Source organism: Alosa sapidissima, chromosome 10 (assembly GCF_018492685.1).
Source record: "Alosa sapidissima isolate fAloSap1 chromosome 10, fAloSap1.pri, whole genome shotgun sequence".
NCBI classification, from domain to species: Eukaryota; Metazoa; Chordata; class Actinopteri; order Clupeiformes; family Clupeidae; genus Alosa; species Alosa sapidissima.
In genome coordinates this window covers 24,781,525-24,803,757 of record NC_055966.1, presented here as the reverse complement: position 1 = coordinate 24,803,757, position 22,233 = coordinate 24,781,525, and the positions used below count along the sequence as shown (strand labels likewise).

Below are 22,233 nucleotides of genomic sequence, written 5' to 3'. Positions count from 1 at the left end.
CTTGGTATAACCGCATTTATAGTTTTCTACAAATGCAATCAATCAAATTGGCCTCCATCACTCAACCAACGCTAACGGTAACATTACCTAGGTCCTTATTGATAATAAGATTAACGTACCTGCAGTAAAAAAAACAAGCATGTCCGATAAACATCCTCAGATTTATTTCGGCTTCAAGAAGAAATGGGAATTACATTTCATGTGAACATCGTCCTATCCTTATTAGACGTTCTCTGCGGTAGCCTAAACCAGTGTTTCTCAAACTTTTTCAGACCAAGGACCACTTAACCAGTAAAAAAAAACCTCACGGACCACCTAGCTAGTCGATCAGCTGGAGACTTCGCTCACTGCCTTGCACAACAGACAGACTGAGGAAGTAATTTGTCCCCAGGGCCATTGAACTGTTCAATGCTTCACTTAAGGGAAGAGGAGAGATAGACTTCTCTGCATAGTCTGTCTGCCTCTTCACCCCCCCCCCCCCCCCCCCCATGTTTGGATACTGTCTGTCCACTAGCCACTTTTTACCACTGTCTTTCTGCCTCACTGTTTGCGTGCTATATTAGCACATTAGCACATATGCATAACCCCCTCCCTCCATGCCACAGCCGAACTGTGGCCACACTTATACCTTTTCTTAATATAGTTATATAGATCAGAGGTGGAAAAAGTACAAAAATATTGTACTCAAGTAAAAGTACCAATACCTTGATGAAATATTACTCAAGTACAAGTTAAAATACCGATCTGAAAATGTACTTAAGTAAAAGTAAAAAGTAGTTCATTTAAAATGTACTTTAAGTAAATGTTACTTAGTTACTTTTTTTTTTTTTTTGGGGGGGGGGGGATGGTACCAGAACAACCAGTTTTACCAGAGACTTTCTAATGAGGAGATACAGCACTCAAAAAATCCTCCATAGTAATGCATGGGGTTAGTCAGTTGTCTACAAAATATCACAACCCTTCCGCGGCAAAACGTTGACATGTGAATACATTGAGCCAATCATGTGGTGTGTTGTAAAATACATTGAGCCAATGTCGTGATTTTTATTGAAATATATCCTTTAGTTTATATATATTTTATGTAGTATCTTTATTCTGTGTAATATCATTGTTTTGTGAAACTGAAGTCTGTAGTATGTTCAGTGTGGGAAAGGAAGACTGGTTTAAGTGAAAGAGCAGGCCTGGCAGAAAATGGCATAGACAAGGTTTGGTGCCAGGAAATGTAAGCAAAACCTAAAGAATGTATGAATAACAGGATGAGAGGGCAAAGGTGAAGTACCATATATTACTTGGTCAGTTATCTGTAAACATAGAGTGTCTTGTCTGGGATGACTTGAAGGGGTATAAAGGCTGGACAACAGCCAGAGGATGTTATCTTACTTAGCTCACTGCTCACTTTGCTTAGCTTAGCTTTCACTTACTTGCTTGCTTCACTAATGCTCCGGAGTGCATTAAAGCCATCATCTGCAGTATACATCCACGGTGTGCGGACTTCTTTTGAGTTTGTATTATTTAATGTGGATTTGACACCACACCAATCATATGGTGTGCTGTGAAGACATCGTGCCAATCATCTGTTGTGACCTCGCTGCTGGAGCAAGACTGGTGTCGTGAAGCCTTACGCACACGCATTTCTGCCGAAATAGATGCACGATAAGTGCCCAAAAAGTTTTGCAATATGGCCGCCGAGTGGAGTGGATGTACTTGCCTGAAAAGGACTTTGGTCCTAGCTCGAGTTGCTGCAGCCAGCAGCTAAGGCAGCCATGTTCATGCTCCTAGTGTGTAGCGCTGTAGCTGCAGCAACTCGAGCTAGGTAAAACCGATTGTTTCAGTTTTGTTCATACCGACAGTACTCGGTGACGTTGAGAAATGGAGATCTATGTGAAAAATCACCGGAGTTCTCCTTTAAGTTTGAGCAGTAGTTGATTTTCAAAGTTAGTTGCACTCATCCTTGCGTAGCTTTGCAATGAACAGTAATCCAGCACAACTGAAAAGCCCCTCACAGGCAGCTGAGGCAGGCAGGCTAATGTTGAGTTGCAGAGAGTTTTTTTATATTTGGAAATGAGCAGAAGGTTCAGCAGATTAAAGGGCGTCGAACTGGGGGGGGGGGGAGTGGGAAGTATAGGGCCCCAATGGTGGAGAGGGCCCTTGAAAAGTGAAATACGGGGGGTACAACATTTTCACCAGGCATTAGTAATAACTCAGGTAATCCACACATAAAAAATCCAAACAACTCCATAAGTAGAGTCATGTGTAATGAAGTGGAATAACACAGGGAAAAAGTATTGAACAAGCTAAGAAAAAGCACTAAGGCAAGGAAAGGGAAGGAACGAGCTGGAATCTGTAGTTAGAGTAGTTATCCTTTCTATATGTGCAAATTAATATAAGCTTGGTTAGTAGCCTACATATTGATGGGCTATAAAAAGGTTTTTCATTACCAAGGTGTCACACAAGAAACATTTCATGATGGATAAAAGCAAAAAGCTCTCCCAAGACCTTTGCAACCTTATTGTTGCAAAACATATCAATGAAACTGGTTACAGATGCATTTCAAAACTTCAGAATCTTCAGTAAGCAGCATGGGAGCCATTATCTGCAAGTGGAAGAAACATCACTGCATCATCAACCGGCCACGCAATATTTCTGACCAGGGTGTCAGAAGGATAGTCAATTCCAAGAGCCAAGGACCACTCGGAGAAAGCTCCAGAAAGACTTGAAGGCAGCCAATTCAATTAAATTCAATTAAACAGTTCTGGAAGTAACTAAAGATCAGGATTCACAAGAGGGACCCCTGGAATCTGTTTAGAACAATGGACCAAAATCACACCTGATACTGTGACTAATACCTTTTGTCATACAGGGAATGTCTTGAAGCTGTCTAAAGGCTTTTCCACAAAGTATTGAAGAAATTTCAGTAGGCACGTTCAATACTTTTTTCCTGTGTCATTCCACTTTAATACACATAACTCTTATGTTTTGGATTTTTTATATGTGTGTTAATATAATGTGTGGTGAAAAATTTGAATAGACTCACTGGAAGTTTAAGCTAATTACTGAAAATATATATGACTATATGTCCACCATATATTTATTTTACCTGAATATTTTAACTTCCAAATTAAATGTCAAAATGAATGTCAGACGAAATTTAAAGTTTGACTGAGTGGATTTTGTATACAAAACAGTGAAAACTGTCTAAGGTCACTCTCACTCTCCCTTGCTAAAGAGCTAAATGGTTTAGTCCGCCTGCACGATTCATAAGGTAGTCTATCTTTTGTTTATTTAGTTGAGCATCGCTAGTAGTGGACCGCTAATTGTTGTGCTGCTGGTGCAATGTCTTTCTCCAAGAAAGCCAAGTCAGGTTATTAAAAAGAGAGACATCAAAATGAGGGGAAACAACTGCTAATAAACTTCTTTCCAAAGAAAGGTGAGCACAAACGTCAAAACACGAAATCCCATGGTGTTTGCTTGAATATCTCCGCTATCATTAGTGCTAAAACGAACTGAGACAACCCATTGAAATAGCGGAAAATACTGTACACTTTCATAGGTTAGGCTACACATGTAATCTGATGCATTTCGTGATCCAGCTCCATCTCCCATCACTTTCAGAAAGACTGCATGGCGCCAGCTTGATTCATGTCCTGTTGTAGGCTACATGCTGACCATTATCACTAGGCTAGTGGTTTAGGGCGTGATTTCTTTTCTCTCCCTTTCTGTTTTCGTTAGTATTAACTTTTTTTTTTTACTCAAGTAACGGATGGGATTTTTGATGTAGCGAAGTACAATACACCGCTCAAAATGTAATCAAGTAAAATTTAAAATACCGATTTTATAAACTACTTAAAAAATACAAAATACACAGAAAAACTACTCAATACAGTAACGTGAGTAAATGTATTTCGTTACTTTCCACCTCTGATATAGATATATAAATATATCTACTGAATTCTTGCACTGTTGCACTGTTGGATTTACTCATTTGCACTTGACACTCACTCACACAGAGCACCTTAACTTACCTTACTATGCACAGAGAATCACAGGCTCAGTCCCTGCCTCAGTCATTGTAAGCACCTCTTGATTGATTTATCACCCACTATGTGGATACTGTTTTTAGAATTGATTTAGATTAAGTGTTAGTTAGTATAATTTGTATTTTAGTACATGTATTATATTCTTTATCTTCTACTGTACTTATTGCTTAGTTGTGTTTTTTTATATTATATACTTTTAATTACTTTTTCTGCTGTTAGTGAATGTGTGTGTATTGTCTGTATGCTACTGAGACCTTGAATTTCCCCTGGGGATCAATAAAGTATCTATCTATCTATCTAATAGACACAATAGGCCTACTCACTGAACTGCCTTGCTAATTGTCTTTGCACCTTGCTTACTGTGTCAGAGGATTCATATGATTTAAATTGGCATAGCCTACATAGGCAGTGTTGCAGAACTGTTTGGATTTACATACAAGTTGGTTCAATATTGCAAACAACTCATCTATATTATGTTTTACCACGTCTGCCCGCGGACCACTTGGGATAGCTTGCGGACCACCAGTGGTCCCCGGACCACACTTTGAGAAACACTGGCCTAAACTACAGTCCTTGTAGGAAGCGTCCATTGTTTTTCCAACCCACTTTTAACTTCCAACAAAATTACGTCTCACTGCAACGATGCGCCATCTAGTGGACAATCGACTACTTATTGCCAATACTGGAAATGCAGCCATGATGATGAATATTTATTTTGGCTTTCTTTTAATCCTACTGAATTTGTAATTATGTATCGGCCGTTCTAATACCGATAGTATGTGGGTGCCTGTGTGTGTGTGCATGTGTATATGTGTGCACCGCCATCTACAGGCCAATGAGTGTACAGTCACTAAATGTACACATAACCTAATTTTTTTTAGACCCCCCCATTGATGAAATTCTACGAAACTTGGCATACCCCCAGAGAATGCCAGGTCAATCATACACATAAAATTTGGTGCAGTTCTGAACATCTTAACTGAAGATAGGGGCGATTAAAGCAGAATAATATTGCATTTTCATTTTTTACCGGGGGGGTGCAAATCACAAATGAGTGATTATGGGCCAGGTTGATGTGGGCCCTTGAGACCAACATACCATAAAAGATTCTTCATCCTCAGTGCCACGGTTCAGGTAGTTATTTAGGAAAAACTGCTTTTTTTGCGGTTCGGGGGGCCCAGCACGGGGGGGGGGGGGGGGGAGTGGCCCCCGGGGACGAAACTAAATTTTTCCGTAAAAGTCTAGTGGGGCTACATACCCACCAAATTTCATGTGCCCCGGTGGTTCGGTGTCCCGGGTATCGTTGACCAAAAATTCAGGAAGTAGATGACGGGGGGGAAAAAAAAAAAAAAAAAATTGACAATCCCTATATGACCGCTTCGCTAGCTTCGCTAGCGGCGGTCATAATTACCTTAATGCCTGGGGGACCTCTTCTACCTGCAGGGCCCTTAAAAACAGGAAAGAAAACACAATCATGCCAGGGAAGGGGGAAATTATGTGAATTATGTATTTTAATAAGAGAGGATATGGATATACCAGGTTTCCAGGATCTCCTGGTCTTCCTGCTAAACCATCCTGTCCTGTATCTCCCTGCAAGAGGAGCAGAAAGCTTAGTACAGGCATTCTTTAACAAAAGCAGCACACCTACTGTATGTTCATTGCCATCTGTCTGCCCCACACACTGAAGTCCTATTAACTGCATATTATCATATTGATATGATACGTTTGTGATACTTGACTTAGTTCAATTTTCTACTAACCTGTCTTCCTCTGTTTCCTTGTTGTCCCTTTTGGCCAGCAAAGATGTTGCCTGCACCAGGTTCTCCCTGAACAGATGCACAATTAACACATTTTTGAAAAATTCAACACAATGAACTGAACTGTCTTAAGTAGCCCTATATCAGATCACAAACCTTTAACCTTACAATATACAGTACATTTACATAAAACTAGATTATTTAGACAATTTGTGCATTATATCAGAAACTTTATTTATATTTCCTTGTCAAGGATTGCATGCTGATTCATTTTCTATATAAGCTGCATGAGAAAATCCTTAAATCCTTTCGAGTTGTTACCAGAAACCAAATGAGTAATAATGCTGACATTAATACTTACTGTATCTCCTTTTCGACCATGCTGTCCCTCTATGCCAGGCACTCCTTTAATGCCTTGTCTACCCTGGAACACACATGACGATGATAGATTACCGAAGGTGATCAAGCCTCTTTCAACAAAGGGGCCAGATTTATGACTTGTATTTAGTGTTAATGAAATCATACTAATTGGATGTTGTGATCGCCTAAGTTGGTCAACTAAGATAATTAACTAATGAGTAACCAAGTGTAACTGTAATAGGCAAATAATCATTGTTCAGATGCCAATAAATTGCTTATATGGAGCAATTTGGTAAATTCTTTAAAAAATAAATAAATAAATAAATAAATAAATATATATATATATATATATATATATATATATATATATATATATATATATATACAATAATAATAATAATAATAATAATAATAATTGGCTTGTGTTTACTGTGCCATGTAAACATAGCCAAAAGGAACACTATCTAGGATGCCTAATATATGGTGCACGATGACACTCGAGGTGATGGTGGAAGTGATACTGGGGGTCCTTTCAGCCCAAAGTGTCAAGGTACAACTTGAGGTACAACCCAAGTTAAGTGTATGTTACAAATAGAAAACCAGTTAGAGAGAGACTTTACTGGGCTGCCAGGCTCTCCTCTGTCTCCAGGAACACCAGCCACACCAGTTTCACCCTGTGAATAATAAAAAATCAAAAAGTTAATCTATAAACTTCAAATGTCAAAATTGTTGTTCATATAAATAACCAGTGAGAGATCACAAGTATTCATCAGTCACTCATTACAAGTGTAGCTATATGCTGTATTCCTAACAAAAATGCAAGGGAGGCCTAGCAGAAATGCAAGGGATGCCAAACAACTAAATTCTGAAAGGTTAAATAGACAATTTGCATTTTGTATTAGCAGATGCTGTCAAAGTAAAATAATCTGTTTTTTCCCCTCTGTTCTTGACATATATGAAAATATCTGTTGCTGAGCCCTCATTGATGAACTGGCAGAGTTGTGAACTGGCAGAAAAAAAGGGTCTGCTAAATGTAAATGTAATCGAGCTCCTTAAGATGTACATCCTTGCTGGCCTAGCATGCAGGTAATTGTGCATTCCATTTTGCAAAACCATTTGAAGCTCTTCAAACATTTCTATGTAAATTGCAGAGTTAGTCTGTGAATTGGTGTATTACTACAAGTAATTGTGAGGGATAATTTGAAAACACAGACAAGGAAGAGAGAAAATTACCTGTTCACCATGAACTCCATCCAGGCCATGTTCACCATCTTCTCCCTATCAAACATGATTGGTACACATTGAACATATTCCAGTATGTCATATTCCAGTACAACAGTCAATGCTCCACTTATCACAGTGGTTGTATGTCAAATATACTCTATATGCAATAGTTTTTTATAGAAACCAAGAAATTAAGTAAATCAATTATATAATAAAAAATGTACTTAAAAATAGTTTGTTTACCACATCCCCATTGTACCCTCTTGTGCCCTGAAAAATCCATACATCATATATATATATAAATATATATAAAAAAAGCATGCTTATTGAAATGTCTTAAAATGATCCAGTCAGTGTACTCCTACCTTGTGACCTCTTATGCCTCGGCAACCTGCATCTCCTTGAATCCCAGTTTGACCTGGAGGTCCTCTATATCCCTGAAATAAGGAGGTTGTATGTGGTTCAACATTTGGCCTTTACATGGGTACATGACTACTGGATGCCTACACAATGTTATGATTTGATGGAGGGATATCTTCATACGTGTCAGTTCCCTGACACTCAATACAAAGTCTCTGCAAACACTCTGACTCTGAGCAACTATATCTTTCAGGGAAAACCAGGCTCTTAAAGCTGCAGTTGGCAAGTCTGACAGACTGAGGGGACTTAGCCAATATTGTGAATGTTTACAACTCTCATGCCCCTCCCCCACTACCACTGAGCACCCTCACATCGAGTTGGTGTTTGTCAGTGCGCACCAGACTGCACCAGAATGATTGACAGTCAGATCTCACATAGCCCTGCTCTGATTGGACCAGAAGAACCGGGAGCTCTGGATTTTTGCAAAACAAATAACATGCTAGGTGGAGGTAGAAGTGTGTTTTTTTTCTAAAACCGGCTGATTTATGTTGTTCTGTCAGAGCATAGTGTCGGTTTCAGTGAATATGATCAAAAAAATCTTGCCAACTGCAGCTTTAAAGAAAGTGAGGTTACTGTGCAGAAAAGTAAAGTGAGGATCACACACACACACACACACATCATGAGGAAAATGGAGAGAGCTAAGTTAAATTGGAACTGGCAAACAGGCCTTGACCCTCTCACCATCTCTGATGCATAAGCATCTGTAGCATTCTCTATTGATATATTGAAACTTACAGAACCGCCCTCTTCTCCAGGATATCCTTCATGACCCTTTGGCCCTGGATTGCCCTACTCAAACAGAATAGAAATTATTAAAACTTCAAATTAAACTCACAAAACATTATTTCAAATAAAATAAAAATTAAATAGAAATAGATACAGAAACTATGTAATATAAATGTAATACAAGTAATACACACGGAGCCTCTCAGTGTGTCCTTACCTTTTGGCCTGGCGGTCCTCGTGGTCCTCGCATTCCGTCTGGACCACTGCACTTACACATCACACCACAGCAAACCCTCTCTGTAGCTGTGTCCTAAAGAGGTGCAGGCAGAAAATGGAATGTAATTTGAGGCAAAAAGTCAAGGAGGAATGAATTGAAGGTCAAAAATATTCAGATGTAACTTTTACTAAAACTTGAGTTTCTTCAGTTGGTCTTTTAAAAGCCAAATAAAGACAATCAAGGCCTGTTGTATTAAATGGTGTACTCTGAATTAAAGTTGATCCGGTGACGTCTGAAATGCTGGATTTGGAAGGCTTACTATTTCTTTCCGTATGCCTTCTTCTAGATTATACATCCTGATGGAAAAGGGCTTCTTGTATCCAAAACTTCCCCCAAACTCAAGCATCTGAAGCTCATGGGTATTTTGAGCTCCCTCCAAAGCCACTGTTACCAGTGCACTTACTCCTGCAAAGCACATTATTAGGGTAACATTATTTAATTTGGTTACACTTTACTTGACAGTATCGACATAATAGTGACACTGTCATGAACGTGTCATAAACAAGTCATAAATGTTTATGACATAACGCTTCTGTTATAGAGTACCGAAGCCACTGCGTAGCGTTGTCAAGGCAGCAATTTCACTGGAACTAAACAAATCAATCTAACCATAGTAATCACCATAGCGGTGGCTTTCTTAATCTATTTCAATGATTTTACGTTTTTAAGACGTTAGTATATTTTTTCTTACACTGTAGGAATCACCTACTACCATATATATTCATACCAACACGATCAAATTTGTGACTACAGAGTTTTATTTTAGCATGAGTTTCCTCCGTAAAAGTACGGAGCCCCTAAGGGGACATGAAAAAATCTAAAGTTTAGTTCCATGTGCTCACGTGAAAGTTTCATGTGCGCACATGAAAGTTTCATGTGTAAAGGTTTTGCGTGCGCACACAAAACTTTCATGTGCGCACGTGAAACTTTCATGTACGCATGAAAGTTTCACGTGCGCACATAAAAGTTTCAGGTGAGCACATGAAAGTTTCACGTGAGCACATGAAACTAAACTTTAGATTATTTTTTGCTCATGTCCCCTTAGGGGCTCCGTATAAAAGAGACCTGCATGTAACTTGACAGCATGCAGTTAAAATCCTTAAATTCACATTCATTTGGCAAACTGAAACTGACAAAATTCACTTCGAGAATTTAATTGGTCAGAATGTTGTTTGCTGTTCGATAATTCGCCTGAGTTTATTGTTTTCTGTTGAAAGACCCAACGTGCAGGAAGAGGAAGGAACGCATGTGTCTTTGAAATAATGAACTAGCCGGCAAGAAGCCAAACAGCAATAGGCCTACTGTCCTACCTACCGTTTCTGTAATATAAACAAATAAAAATTTGTTGCAGTGTTAAATTGCAAACTTCTAGCCTGTCAACCCTTGAAATACAGAACTACTTAGCTAGCCACCAAACATCGATGTCTCTTACCTAAAGAAACGTCACCTATTACCAACCGCCCCGTATTTCCAACCTTTTACGTGTTTGCTTGATATTCATTTCTATACAAACCAAGACGGCGGATTCCTACAGAAACGCAAGCACCCACACCATAAGTATATCTAAATTAACTATGTACCAAAACTTTTTACATTTTACTGTGACTCAAAGAGCTACAGTGTTGTAACTGTAAGGCTGTGTGTGTACACAATTTAAGCCACTTCAAAAGTTTGTTTAGATCCAGTGATTCTGCCGTCATTGAAACGGAACGTCACACGTAGGTACTTTATTAAGTGACATTCGGTTTTTGTCATAACAAGTTAGGGTTAGGGTTAAGGTTAGGATTATGGATAGAGGTTAGGGTTAGGGTTCATGTGTCATGACAGGGTCATGTGTTCATGACAGTGTCATGTCACTCTTATGTCGATACTGTCAAGTTGTCTGTTCTGGTATCACCTTGGCATCATTTCAAAAAGCAACAAGCAGCCACATGTTTTATAAAATATTTTTCAGTGTTTGATTTTGACAAATTCTGTAAACCCTAAATACAGTAGGCTATATTCCGTATGACACTGAACCGTTTCTATATGACATAAACAGTGAAAAAAATGTTTTGAATGGATGACGGTGGTCTGTTTGACACTGCTATCTCAAATATATGCATTTCTATATCCTACCACTTCTCCTTAGATGGCTTAATTCCAATTCCAGTTTCTCCACTGGCTCATCAAGCCCATCAGAGAAAATAATCAGCACCTGAAACATAATAAAGACAAGTACTCCATTCACTTATCACAACTGAATATTGTTCTAACTTAAAGTCGGAGAGTGAGTACCAGTGGTGGAGGAAGTACTGAAACTCAGTACTTAAGTAAAAGTACAAATACACAGAGAAATATTTACTTTAGTAAAAGTAAAAGTACCACAATGACAACCCTACTTAAGTAAAAGTAAAAAGTAGCTGCTTTTAAATGTACTTTAAGTATTAAAAGTAAAAGTATTTGCATAATGATTTATTGTCTTAATATCTATATTCTAAAAGGAAAAATCAGTATGGGCTGTGGCATTTTAATTAAGCTAGTTTTAGGTTATACTCGACTAGATCGTTTTAAGTTAATGCAATTGTGCTTACCATCTGTGGCCCAGTTTACATTCTGACCTACAATTCTAGAGACTGTAATTCTGGTTATCTACTAGGGTGATCTGCTGAGTAATATCATTCAGCAAAACACGAGAGCCTGAAGTTTAACGGGGTAGACAAGGGAAACGTTGGGTGGATCGTAATGCCAATTATGCTGATTGAACAGAAACGTTGCTGAGAAAGGTGTCTTTATGATTAAGTTCAGTTTCACTTGCGCAGACGCATAGACATTGAATGAGCGCTCACGTTACTACCCCCCAATTGTAGGCTATGCATCTTTATTTAATCACACACAATTAAGGAATATTTCCTAATCTGGAAAATGTTACGTTTTTTCCGGCCACCGGTTCATAAATAGTCTACCATTCATTTGTGCCGCAAATGATCAGACGTGTGACAGAAGCATGGGCATAGCCTGTAACTTCGCTGATCCGCGGATAGCAATCTCATCGGAGAGGAGGCCCTAACGCTGCAGATAACAGACAGAAAGGCACAGCACACAGTTGCATGTACAGTGTAGCCATGGGTCTGCCTACCGAATGCAGATGGCTACAAGCTCACGCTTTGCCTGGTATAGACTAGAAGCTTATGTTTCTAAGAATGCACGTAGCGCTCCAGAATCTTTGGTAGCAACCCCCCGGTAAAACAAACGTGTTTGTCAGAGAGAAAAAAAAAAACTGATTATAAAATGTATCGTAAAAAGGAACGATGGTGTTGTAGAAATGTAGCGGAGTAAAAGTACAGATAATTGCTGTAAAATGTAACGAAGTAAAAGTCAAAAGTATGCACTATAAATTTTACTTAAGTAAAGTACAAATACGTGGAAAATTTACTTAAGTACAGTAACGAAGTATTTGTACTCAGACCCGACTGCAGACACAAATTCACGGACGGGCATTACACCTTTCCAGGGGGGGCACTGGAACTTAAATTGATCACGGTAGTTTAAGCTTACACTTGACAAAACATTCCAATATGAAAATGTAGATGCAATTGTTGTAAAATGGTGCAGCTCCTTTAAGAGAGCCCTGTGCGCAGGGATGGAGAGAGAGAAAGCGAGAGGGGATATGTGTGTTAGAACTGAGATGCGTGTGGAAAAAGTAGAGGTGCTGTTGAGACTGGAGCTAGTCATATTCAAAATAATGCAAAAATAAATCCGCAGATAAAACCAAAATCCTCGTTCATTTGCTAACCACTTTCAGATAGAGTGTTAGGGAGTTAGCCCCGAAGTTACTTATAACTTCGGCCCTGGAGTGGTAAGCTCCCTGTTCTCCGACTAGGTCAGAAGAAAAAAACTGTAAAGGTTAACGCTATCAAACAAACCCAGACACTACTAGGCATACTTCTACTAACTACGATATGAGATATAGCCTACCTGCGAGCCGATAAGCTGTATTTGTCATCGGATGACAGGGGTTAGTGCAGAAGTGAAGTAGACTGCGCCACGTAACCTCCTCTCCATTTACAGTAGGTGATGGGCTTACCTAATTTTCCTGATTGATTAGCTACGGAATAATACATATTTTACCAGTTTTATTTGCTACTTGCTAGATTGACAAACGTATAGGCTAGGTGTTCAAAGTGCTAAGTGTTCAAAATCAATCTATGGGATTGGGGTTGGTTGGAGCAGCCAAGCTCGTTCAGGGCGGGCACGGATGACATCCAGGACGGGCCTGGCCCCCCAAAGCCCCCCCATGCCGCCGGGACTGTTTGTACTTCGTTACATTCCACCACTGGTGAGTAGGGGAGACCGGGGCTGCTTGGAACAGGGGCAGGTTGAAACACTGTTAATATCCAGGTTACTAGAGGGAGCTGCAACAAAATTCCAACACTAAACTGACGGCCTTATTGAGTAGAGTGAACTCACGTATGTAACTGGTCTCCAGGTCATTAACCCTTTAGGTGAGAACAACATTTTAATTTTGTAGTGTCAAAACTTAGAATATGCACCTCCCACAAAATATATCCTAGAAGGGTAATAGTTAGGGATATATAAAAAAATATTCATTATAATTGATTGCTAGGGGACTCATCTATATCTTAAAATGAAGTTTGAAAACCTGAGGTGACTGATATTAGCAGGCTAACAGCATTTGTGCAAAAAAGTTTGACCTAATGTGGGCGGGGCAGGTTGGCACACTGATTTTGGGGTTGGTTGGCACATATATTCCCTATGGCTATTTTGTGACAAATCTATAAACTTTGTATTTTACACATAAAAACATCATCAATCTTTATTTTAGCATTGTTATTGTAATTACTGAATATAGTTTTACATTTGGAAGCATTTCAGACATTTTTAAACATTTGAAGTAAAAAAAACAATCGGTAGGGACCAAATTGGTCTTGACGGTGGGCCCTACTGAAGAAAAACACACATGAATGACATCAGCAAAGCCCTACAGGCAGTGATATAGATGAGTACTTCAAACAAAAGCAAAAGGGGTACTGCAAAGGACTATAACATAGGTGTTCCAACCAACCCCGACTACATGTGCCAACCAACCCCGTGCATGGGGCAGGTTGGCACACGTGCACAACACCACTTTAATCATATATAACTCAAAACAAGGGATAATTTGTTGACATTGAATGTATACATTTTGTAGCTGAGATCCCAAGCTTTCAGTTAATCACAATTTGACAATTTCAACGCATTTTAAGACGGAGAAATATAGCCGAGAGTGAAAAGTGTTCCAACCAGCCCCAGTCTCCCCTACATTGCAACGCAACACCTGACAGTTAAGTTTTGTGTGAAGTGAAGATTTTTTTCCTCCGTGGAATCCAGAGCTGGAAACAAAATAATTTAAAAAGACATAGGGTCCTTTTTTAAGCATTTAAACCAACACCAAAGCACTTTTCCTCTGTCGCACGCACAATATTTGTTTATCCAGCACTGGCTTTGCTAATAACGATGTCCACAGACAAGGTAGAGTATGTTTCATGATTGTATTAAAGGAACACTAGGCAAGCCTGATGCTTTTTTCTCTACGAAGCTCCCTCTAACGCATGTACGTGTTGATACGTGTGTGTGCCCTCGCTAGGTCTGAAGCTCTTTTCCTTTTCATTGCATCTTCCGTCAAGGGTTTTCGCTGCTTCTTCGCCGGCTCTGCCATTATACACACGTTTGCAACAACCGCTAATGTTTCGTTAGCCTGCCTCTGTGCTGGGGATGCAGGATGTAAACTGATCCTGCTTCTCGCGATGTCTGAGACTTTGTGAGACTGAAGGTCGGTGGGTACGATGCACCGAACTTGCAAGTGGGATATTCTTCCTACAGGCAGTAGCGGTGGGCGAGAGAGTCTTCATTTGCCCTGTATTGAATCATTTAACCATATACCGACTTACGAAGATGATTAATTAACACGAAAACGTTGCCTAGTGTCCCTTTAAAGTATGATGTATTGCGACATCAGAAGCAAATCAAATATGTAGTTTCTTATGTCTCATTCCATCGAACTACAGATCTGCCAAACTTACTATAGTGTGTTTATAGCCGATAGAGGGCCCCGAAGCGAATGCAGAAGTGCCGTTCACCCTGTTACAAGTTGATGAAATACTGAAACGATTTTGGAAACATTATTTTAAGGTACAAAAAACTCTTTGGTGTTGCTTTAAGCGTGTGATCTGAAAAACATCATTGTTTAAATGCATTTAGGGTGTGTCCATATCCACTTTTGGTATTTTGACAGCGGGATAAATTATCGGATTCCTGGCAGTTGGTTTAGAATTGTTGTAAGCCTACTTTACGTTTCTTGATTAATCATGGGTGTGTTTTGGGTGTAGCAATAAACCAATGAGAGTGGCATCTCACATTTCTTTTAACAACTAGAAGTACTTGCACTCACATAAATACATCTCTGCACCCGCCTAGGCAATGATGACTCCGTCAGTCACAAACTAGCAAAGACACTTGTGTCCCGCCTGGCGCCAACCATAATGTAGGCTTTGTGTGAAGTTTCATAACAAGTAGCCATGTAATAAGCAGGCTAATGTGTAGTTCACTAGTGTTGGAAAGTAAATCCCCTCAGGACGAAGCAAAACTAAACAAATTCTGTTTTCCTGGTTGGGATTTATTATCCTACGCAGACCAATCATTATCCCTTGCATAAATGTACAGTATATGTATACGTAAAATATAATATAGGCCTATCTGCCAACTAGAAGTCTTGATGCTCACCTTCACTTTAGCTGCTGAATCTTTGAAAACTTTTTCAAAAGATTTCAACAACGGTGTGTTGAAGACACTGTCCTTATTTATCACTATGTCTGTCACTTTTTTGACAACATCTGAGTTGTACTCCTGAAATGGGAAGTAATCCAGCTCCTTTCCCTCTTCATTCACCAGATTGAAGGCAATCTTTGTCTTGATGATGCTATTAGGAGCGCAACATATGTTATCCAGAGATGATATTTTGTTGATTATCTTGGGCAGTTGTTGCTTTAACTGGAATGGTCCCAAGACGAGAGGGAGGTTAATTTGCCTTCTGGCATAATCAAATCCAATGGCAATGTCCACATTACATCCTATGGAAAACACAGAAGCAGTGCATGTTTTTTTTAAATAATGGTATAAAACTATGCGCAGAAGATGACTGGCATATGCCTGTCGTGAAGGTGAGATAGGACTAAACTGTGAGTTTAGCTAGCAAAATTCACCATATGATCAAAAATATTTGTACCAATTATAATACTTGATTTAAATCCATTTTATTATTCACAGTATTATATTATTAATGCAGGGAGTAAATAGGTTAAATCACCTTGATAATTAGGCTACTGCTGGTTCCAGATTGATCTTTTAGGACATGTTAGAGTAGCCTACTACAGTATGCCTGTTGGCAACCACTCTGAGTAGTCAAAGGCGATTCAAAACGAGTCAGAAAGGTCGAAATCGTCAAAATGTCGGTGTCCACCACTCTAGTTCATCCAAAACAAACCAGGAAAGGGACTCAAAGTGCTAAATACCGGAATTTTCCTTTAAACTGGCTGGCAGACACCTTGCAAATATAACCTCAGACTTGTTTGCTGGTTACGGTAACTAGGTCAATGGATTTTACTGTGTCTATTTCTCAATACTTTTTACAAAATCTAAGCAAGAAAATGGCAAACAAATAAGATTAAAATTTTAGCATGACAGTCTGGGTTTGCAGACACAGGCGACACCGAACTTCGAAGCCACACAACCCCTAGCGTTATTGCACCGCGATGCAAAGCAACCCGACGCAGAACTATGAACGGGTCACGATGCCGAGTGACGGCGTAGCTACGCAGTGGTTTTGACGCAGAAGCATGTTTCAGCCTTAATACCCATAGGGGCAGAACTACAAGGCCAAGAATGCTTTGCGGAGTTGGAGAGAAAGGTGCAGAGGAAAAGAAAAAAATAGGCTTATCGTTGTTGCTGCTGGTGATGAATAAACATCGCTTTTCAGTTCAGTTGTACATGAATTCTTTGTATACTACTACCCAGAAAACCTCCTCCTGAAGATATCAAGGTTTACATTAACTTGGCTGTTTTTTCCTCACTCTACCATAGTAGATCTCCCATGCAATTCATCAGTCCTCTTTAAATACCTTCAGAAATTGGCAAAAGATCTTACCTGGGTCTAGGTCTGGGTTTATGTTTGGGTCATCAGATCGTGGGCAGAACGTGCCAACCAGCGTTGGCAGCATCTTTGTAAGTTCTTCATATGCTTTAATTGGAAAATACCTATCTTGACTGCCAGCAATCTTGAGGAGCTGATCAGTTTGAACTCTACCCACTCCGATCACAAACACATCTATTTTATCGGCTCGAAGATCATCAGTAGCAGCTTCAACATCTTCATCTGTCTCTCCATCTGTAATTAACAGTAGGGTTTGGCGGACACCCATGCTTCTGCGACTGCCATGTTCAGTCTTGAAGAATTCCTGAATGAATTTTAGTCCTGGAACAATTTTCATGCCTTCTCGAAGTTGCTTTATACCATCTATCGCTCTAATAACAGCTGTCCCATTCTCATACTCATTAAGGTAGAATTCCTTTTGTTGATAAGTGCTGAACTGAGCAACCCCAACTTGTAGAAAGCTTGAACTAATGTTAAAGGATTTCACCATGTCCATCATGAACTTCTTCATTATTGAGAAGTGTGAATCAGCGATGCTTTCTGAGCCATCCACCAGCATGACCAGATCCATTTTACAGTCTGGGGGAGAGAGACCATTTAAGAGAGCATTCTTATTCACTCAAAACCTCTGACAGAATATTGCATGATTTAAGTCACTTTCTAAGAGCAAAAGAGGGCTTGCCGTGGCTTACTATATGGGCTTTAGCACCATACAAGTTTTACATTCAAATATTGTAGTTTTATTATGATGTCTTCATGTGAGGAGGCTGTTATTCACTACAGATAGGATACCAAAGAGCTGTTATTAACTCTTACCTGCTTTGTTGACGTTACAGATTTCTTGGGTAATTCTTCTGTCTAATACCTCCAAGGCATTAAAATCATCTACATAGAACACCCTGTCATGGTTGTTGGTCATAGTTAACAGATGATTCCGTAACTGTTTATTCCCGATCTGCTTTACTCCAATTCCAAATATACTGATTCCGTCGTTTCTCAGTTTTGCAGATGTTTCTTCCAATTGTTGAGCATCGCTTGCCTCTTCATTTGTGATGATTATGAGAAACTTGTGCCCCCGTTTATTACTTTGGACACCATTAAAGTACTTTAGAGAGTACCTCAGTGCTCTGCTTGTGTAAGTGTCACCACGTGAAGGCCTCAGACGTGATATGGCTTGTCTCAGCTCTTTTTTGGTTTCATATTGATTCAAAGCAAACTGGATTTGTGGTTCAGTGGAGTAGACAATGCCCCCAATGCGCACATGGTTTTCTCCAATAGAGGAACTGTTCACAATAGATGACATGAGGCGTTGCATACTCTGAAACTGTTCATGGCTGACACTCTGTGAACCATCTACAAGGAAGATTATGTCTGCCATATCGATTTGACATCCTGAAAAAAAATGAAGCAGGAATACATTGGTGGCATTATTGGTGGCACTAGTGTCTGACAACCATCTTTCTGACAGCCCTCTTTTAGAGATGACTAAGTTCAGTCATTAGGAAATTTTCAAAATAACAAGCAGTGGTTATCCAGAGTTTGTCAATGCCTATTGTTGTTCTATGGAAGCTCTGAGCTCCAGTCAAAAGTCATTAAATGTATGCCATGCTGGTTCCAAGGTAGCACTCTATTGTTAATTGTAGAATAGATGCTCCTAATCCGCAAAAACTACAACCACTAAACACTATAAATCCAAATTATATAGCAAATGTATAAAATTATATAGCAAATGTATAAAATTGTTTACCATCCTTAACACTGAGTGTGTCCTCAGATTCAATTATGGCTTTTATTTCTTGTGTTATCTGCATACAATTTTGTCCCACAGTCTTAGACATCGAGGATTCTTTTAAAGATTTTTTAAAAGGTATTTTTTGGCTAAACATTTAAGCTTTTTATGTAAAGTAAATAAAGTGATATAATCTGATACAAGGTCAGCTTAATGGCTGAAATCTAAACATTTTTATTCTCAAAAATAGTATACTAGTTAGTTACCCTATATAAAATAAATTTTCCTTGTTTACCTTGGATGCACTAAAGCAAAAATAACACTAAAGAACATTCAAGACTATAAGAAGATATGGAGTCAAAATGCAACAATTGAGCTGTAATGTCAGTTGGGCACTTAACCTTGTGAGGCTTGAGTTATTTGACGTTTGGCCTCCTCCACGGTGGTGCACAGCACCTGGACGATGTTCTGAGAGATGCCCTGAAGAGCGCTGAAGTCAGAGACGCTGTACACATGCTGGTCATGAGGCTCGTTACCAATCTTTCTCAACTGTTCCGCATCTGCATCTTTTATCCCGATAGCATACAGTATGATTCCACGACGCCTCAGGTCATCCGCGTGTGGCTCCACGTCATCTTGTGATCTACCGTCTGTGATGACAACAGCAATCTGCGGTACCCCCTGTCTCGCTCGACTCCCTGCTTGCTCAGTAAATTGCTCCTTGAGAATGAAATCTAGTCCTAAACCAGTCATGGTGCTACCCCCTTTGTAAGGCAATTTCTTGATAGACGCGATAATCTCTTGTTTATGTTGATAGGTGTTCAGGAGAAACTCTGTCTGTGGGAAGGTGCTATACTGTACTAAGCCAATGCGGACTTGATCAGGACTGACACTAAAACTGTCAAGCAGAGTGTGGAGGAAAGTCTGGACCTGCTGGAAGTTTTTTTTCCCAATACTCCAGGAGCCATCAACCAGGAATACAATGTCAGCCACAGCCTCCTGTGTACATACTGGAAGAATGAGGAGAATCGGATAATACATATTGATGTAATAAAATCTCGGCTGAATTAGTTGTGATGAATGCCGTCTTTTATTTAAGTGAAGCCTTAACATTGTAATTGCAGTTTTCCGTGCACTGCAAACACCCTTTTATCTTATAAAAATAACCAACCTTTTTGTTCTGCTGCACAGACAGAGACATATGACCCAATCAGTACGATGACCAGAAGTAGTGCCATTTTTTCAACGCATCCTGAAATATGAACATTGTAAAGATGGAAATTACTGTATTTCTTTTGTGATTTTATAGCATTCCCTGAGATGCTTTTGGAAATTCTGCAAGATTTTTTTCATGATGTTCTAAAATACTCTGACAAACCTTAAGGAAAACACAGGTTGGTTTTATGGCTGTGCTTTTAATATTCATACATACATCATTGCATACTTGACTTTGCTCTGATTGGTCAACATCTTAAGGCATCTTCCAGGTGTATCACTAGATTGCCTATTGCCAGGGCTCCATCTTATTGATTCAGATTGCTATGGACTGTCCAGGGTAGGGCTGTCGAGTAAATCCAGTGGGGGTTTTTTTGAGTGCATGTGCTTGTCTAATTGGGTTGTGGTCTATGACCATTTCCTTTCTAAGGCCATTACAGGCAGGGAAGGAAACAGTACACTCTGATAAGCCTGCTACGTCTCCTAGTCACATTCACATATCTTGTGTCCATGAAACCGGCCCTTTTTCTTCCACAAATATTCAATTCAGTCCATGATTGCATGATACCGGGACAGTTTTGGGTGTCGTAGAGTACAGTTTAAGGGCGGTGAGATATAATGATTATATGATCAGCTGCATGTTTAGTGCATTTAATGTATTATGAGAAGATACAGCATGCTATGAATTGACCATTGTTTAAGCTATGAACTCTACAGTCCAACAGTGTCATAATTTTTTTTAGACATACACCCACGCCACTCATATTTGCTTGATTTAGGGTGGAAATGGGAATAAGAATTGTTCCAAAACAAGATAATACATCAGAAAACATTTCCAGTTTTTTGATAAGAGCAACAAAAGCTACGTAGATCAGTTGTTGTTTCGACCATCACTTGCTGCAGTGTCTTTCCTGAACAAAGTAATCCTTTCATATGAAAACCCTTTCATATAGAAACCAAAGGTCACTAACACCAAATTGTGATGCCTTTCCAAATTGTTATGGAATTTACTTCACCATGCACCATTAAATTGTCTTGATTTGAGGTGTACTAAAAGATCACATAAATGCGGTATACTTACATCAGAGCCATGCAGAGTCAAGGAAAGATCACCTATCTTGTTCCACTGCCTCAGATAATATGCTGCCCTGGCAGATCCTGAGATTTGTGAGGGTGTGCCCAAAATTCCTACTGGAGTGTCCTAGCTCATTACATTTTTTCTTCTGTACAGTGCACACAGAAACACACACAAACACACACACCGTTCTTGGCTACTGGCTACATGGCCATTGGTGAAAAAATATATGTTTATCAGAATTGACCATAATCAATCCAAAATGACCAGACAGGACTACAAACAGTATGAGCTCAAATGCCTTAGGTCAGAGTTACCTTAAGGTACATAAGTGACTTTCCAAACTTTCCAATAAATCTTTAACAACATCGGCCCTAAGTACGTCACAGTTTGAGGTCTGACATACATACTAACAACAAAAACACCAATATTGTTGACTCATATTCAGTGCCACAGTTTATAAATTATTAGATTGCATTTTACTTTGGTAGTTTTGAAACTCAGACTTGAAATAGTTTTTGAAACTCAATTCTCAGGAGGGAGTCCATTGGTGTGGAGAAAAAGAGCAGAAGGTTCGGTCTCCCATCGTCCGGAAACATGTGGATGAAATGTGTTGAGGGTTCATGGATGGTGATGAGGTTTCTCATATAGACCCTTTCAAGAGAGTTCCATTATCAGCATCATAGTTGGCCCCACAAGACTTCCGTTTTAACATTCCATTTGTTATCTTAATGCAGAGGAAGTAGATTGGGGCCCAAATAGAACGTTCAAGCATTGTTTTTGTTTTTATTGTTGAAAGGGTCCATAGGGCTTTGACCCCCAATGACACATGATACTTAGGGATGTAACAATATCAAAATCTCACAATGTGATAATACCTCGGTAACAAGTCCACGGTACGATATTTCTGGGAACTGGGAAATGACCTGGGTCGGACTCAAACCCGGTTCTTTGTGGGCACGTGGACCCGAGCATGGTATATGGACACAGCAACCCCCCCAGGATTGACTTCTTAAAGAGTTAGATGACAACTGCTGTTTTAAAATGAATGCCTAGAGAGGTACCTCCCTGCTCAGGAGTAATCTGTTGATGTGAACAGTAAGAAACTAGTAAGAATAGTAAGCATTCTATAATCATAGACTTTTCATAAATCATAATGTAAGCTTTATAGCTTTGGTATTTATTAATTGAAGACTTGATGCAAAGAAGTTGATGAACACCATTT

The 22,233-nt window shown here is 39.4% G+C and overlaps 1 protein-coding gene across 4 annotated transcripts in view; it reads right to left on the bottom strand.

Annotated features, from left to right (window-relative positions):
- LOC121720491 (collagen alpha-6(VI) chain-like) overlaps positions 1-21,103 on the bottom strand; it is a 43,340-nt gene extending 22,237 nt beyond the window's left edge. For all 4 annotated transcript variants that reach the window (XM_042106628.1, XM_042106631.1, XM_042106629.1 and 1 more), the window contains exons 1-18: positions 21,015-21,103; positions 19,890-19,970; positions 19,120-19,728; positions 17,806-18,381; positions 16,984-17,568; positions 15,564-15,910; positions 10,920-10,998; positions 9,061-9,206; positions 8,742-8,834; positions 8,534-8,587; positions 7,744-7,815; positions 7,622-7,648; positions 7,388-7,432; positions 6,775-6,828; positions 6,156-6,218; positions 5,798-5,863; positions 5,574-5,627; positions 5,449-5,484 (exon numbers count right to left, since the gene is read on the bottom strand). In XM_042106628.1, the coding sequence (XP_041962562.1) occupies positions 5,449-5,484; positions 5,574-5,627; positions 5,798-5,863; positions 6,156-6,218; positions 6,775-6,828; positions 7,388-7,432; positions 7,622-7,648; positions 7,744-7,815; positions 8,534-8,587; positions 8,742-8,834; positions 9,061-9,206; positions 10,920-10,998; positions 15,564-15,910; positions 16,984-17,568; positions 17,806-18,381; positions 19,120-19,728; positions 19,890-19,956 (2,973 nt within the window). In that variant the 5' untranslated portion in view covers positions 19,957-19,970; positions 21,015-21,103. The remainder of the gene's footprint in view (positions 1-5,448; positions 5,485-5,573; positions 5,628-5,797; positions 5,864-6,155; positions 6,219-6,774; positions 6,829-7,387; positions 7,433-7,621; positions 7,649-7,743; positions 7,816-8,533; positions 8,588-8,741; positions 8,835-9,060; positions 9,207-10,919; positions 10,999-15,563; positions 15,911-16,983; positions 17,569-17,805; positions 18,382-19,119; positions 19,729-19,889; positions 19,971-21,014) is intronic.
- Positions 21,104-22,233: the final 1,130 nt, after the last annotated feature.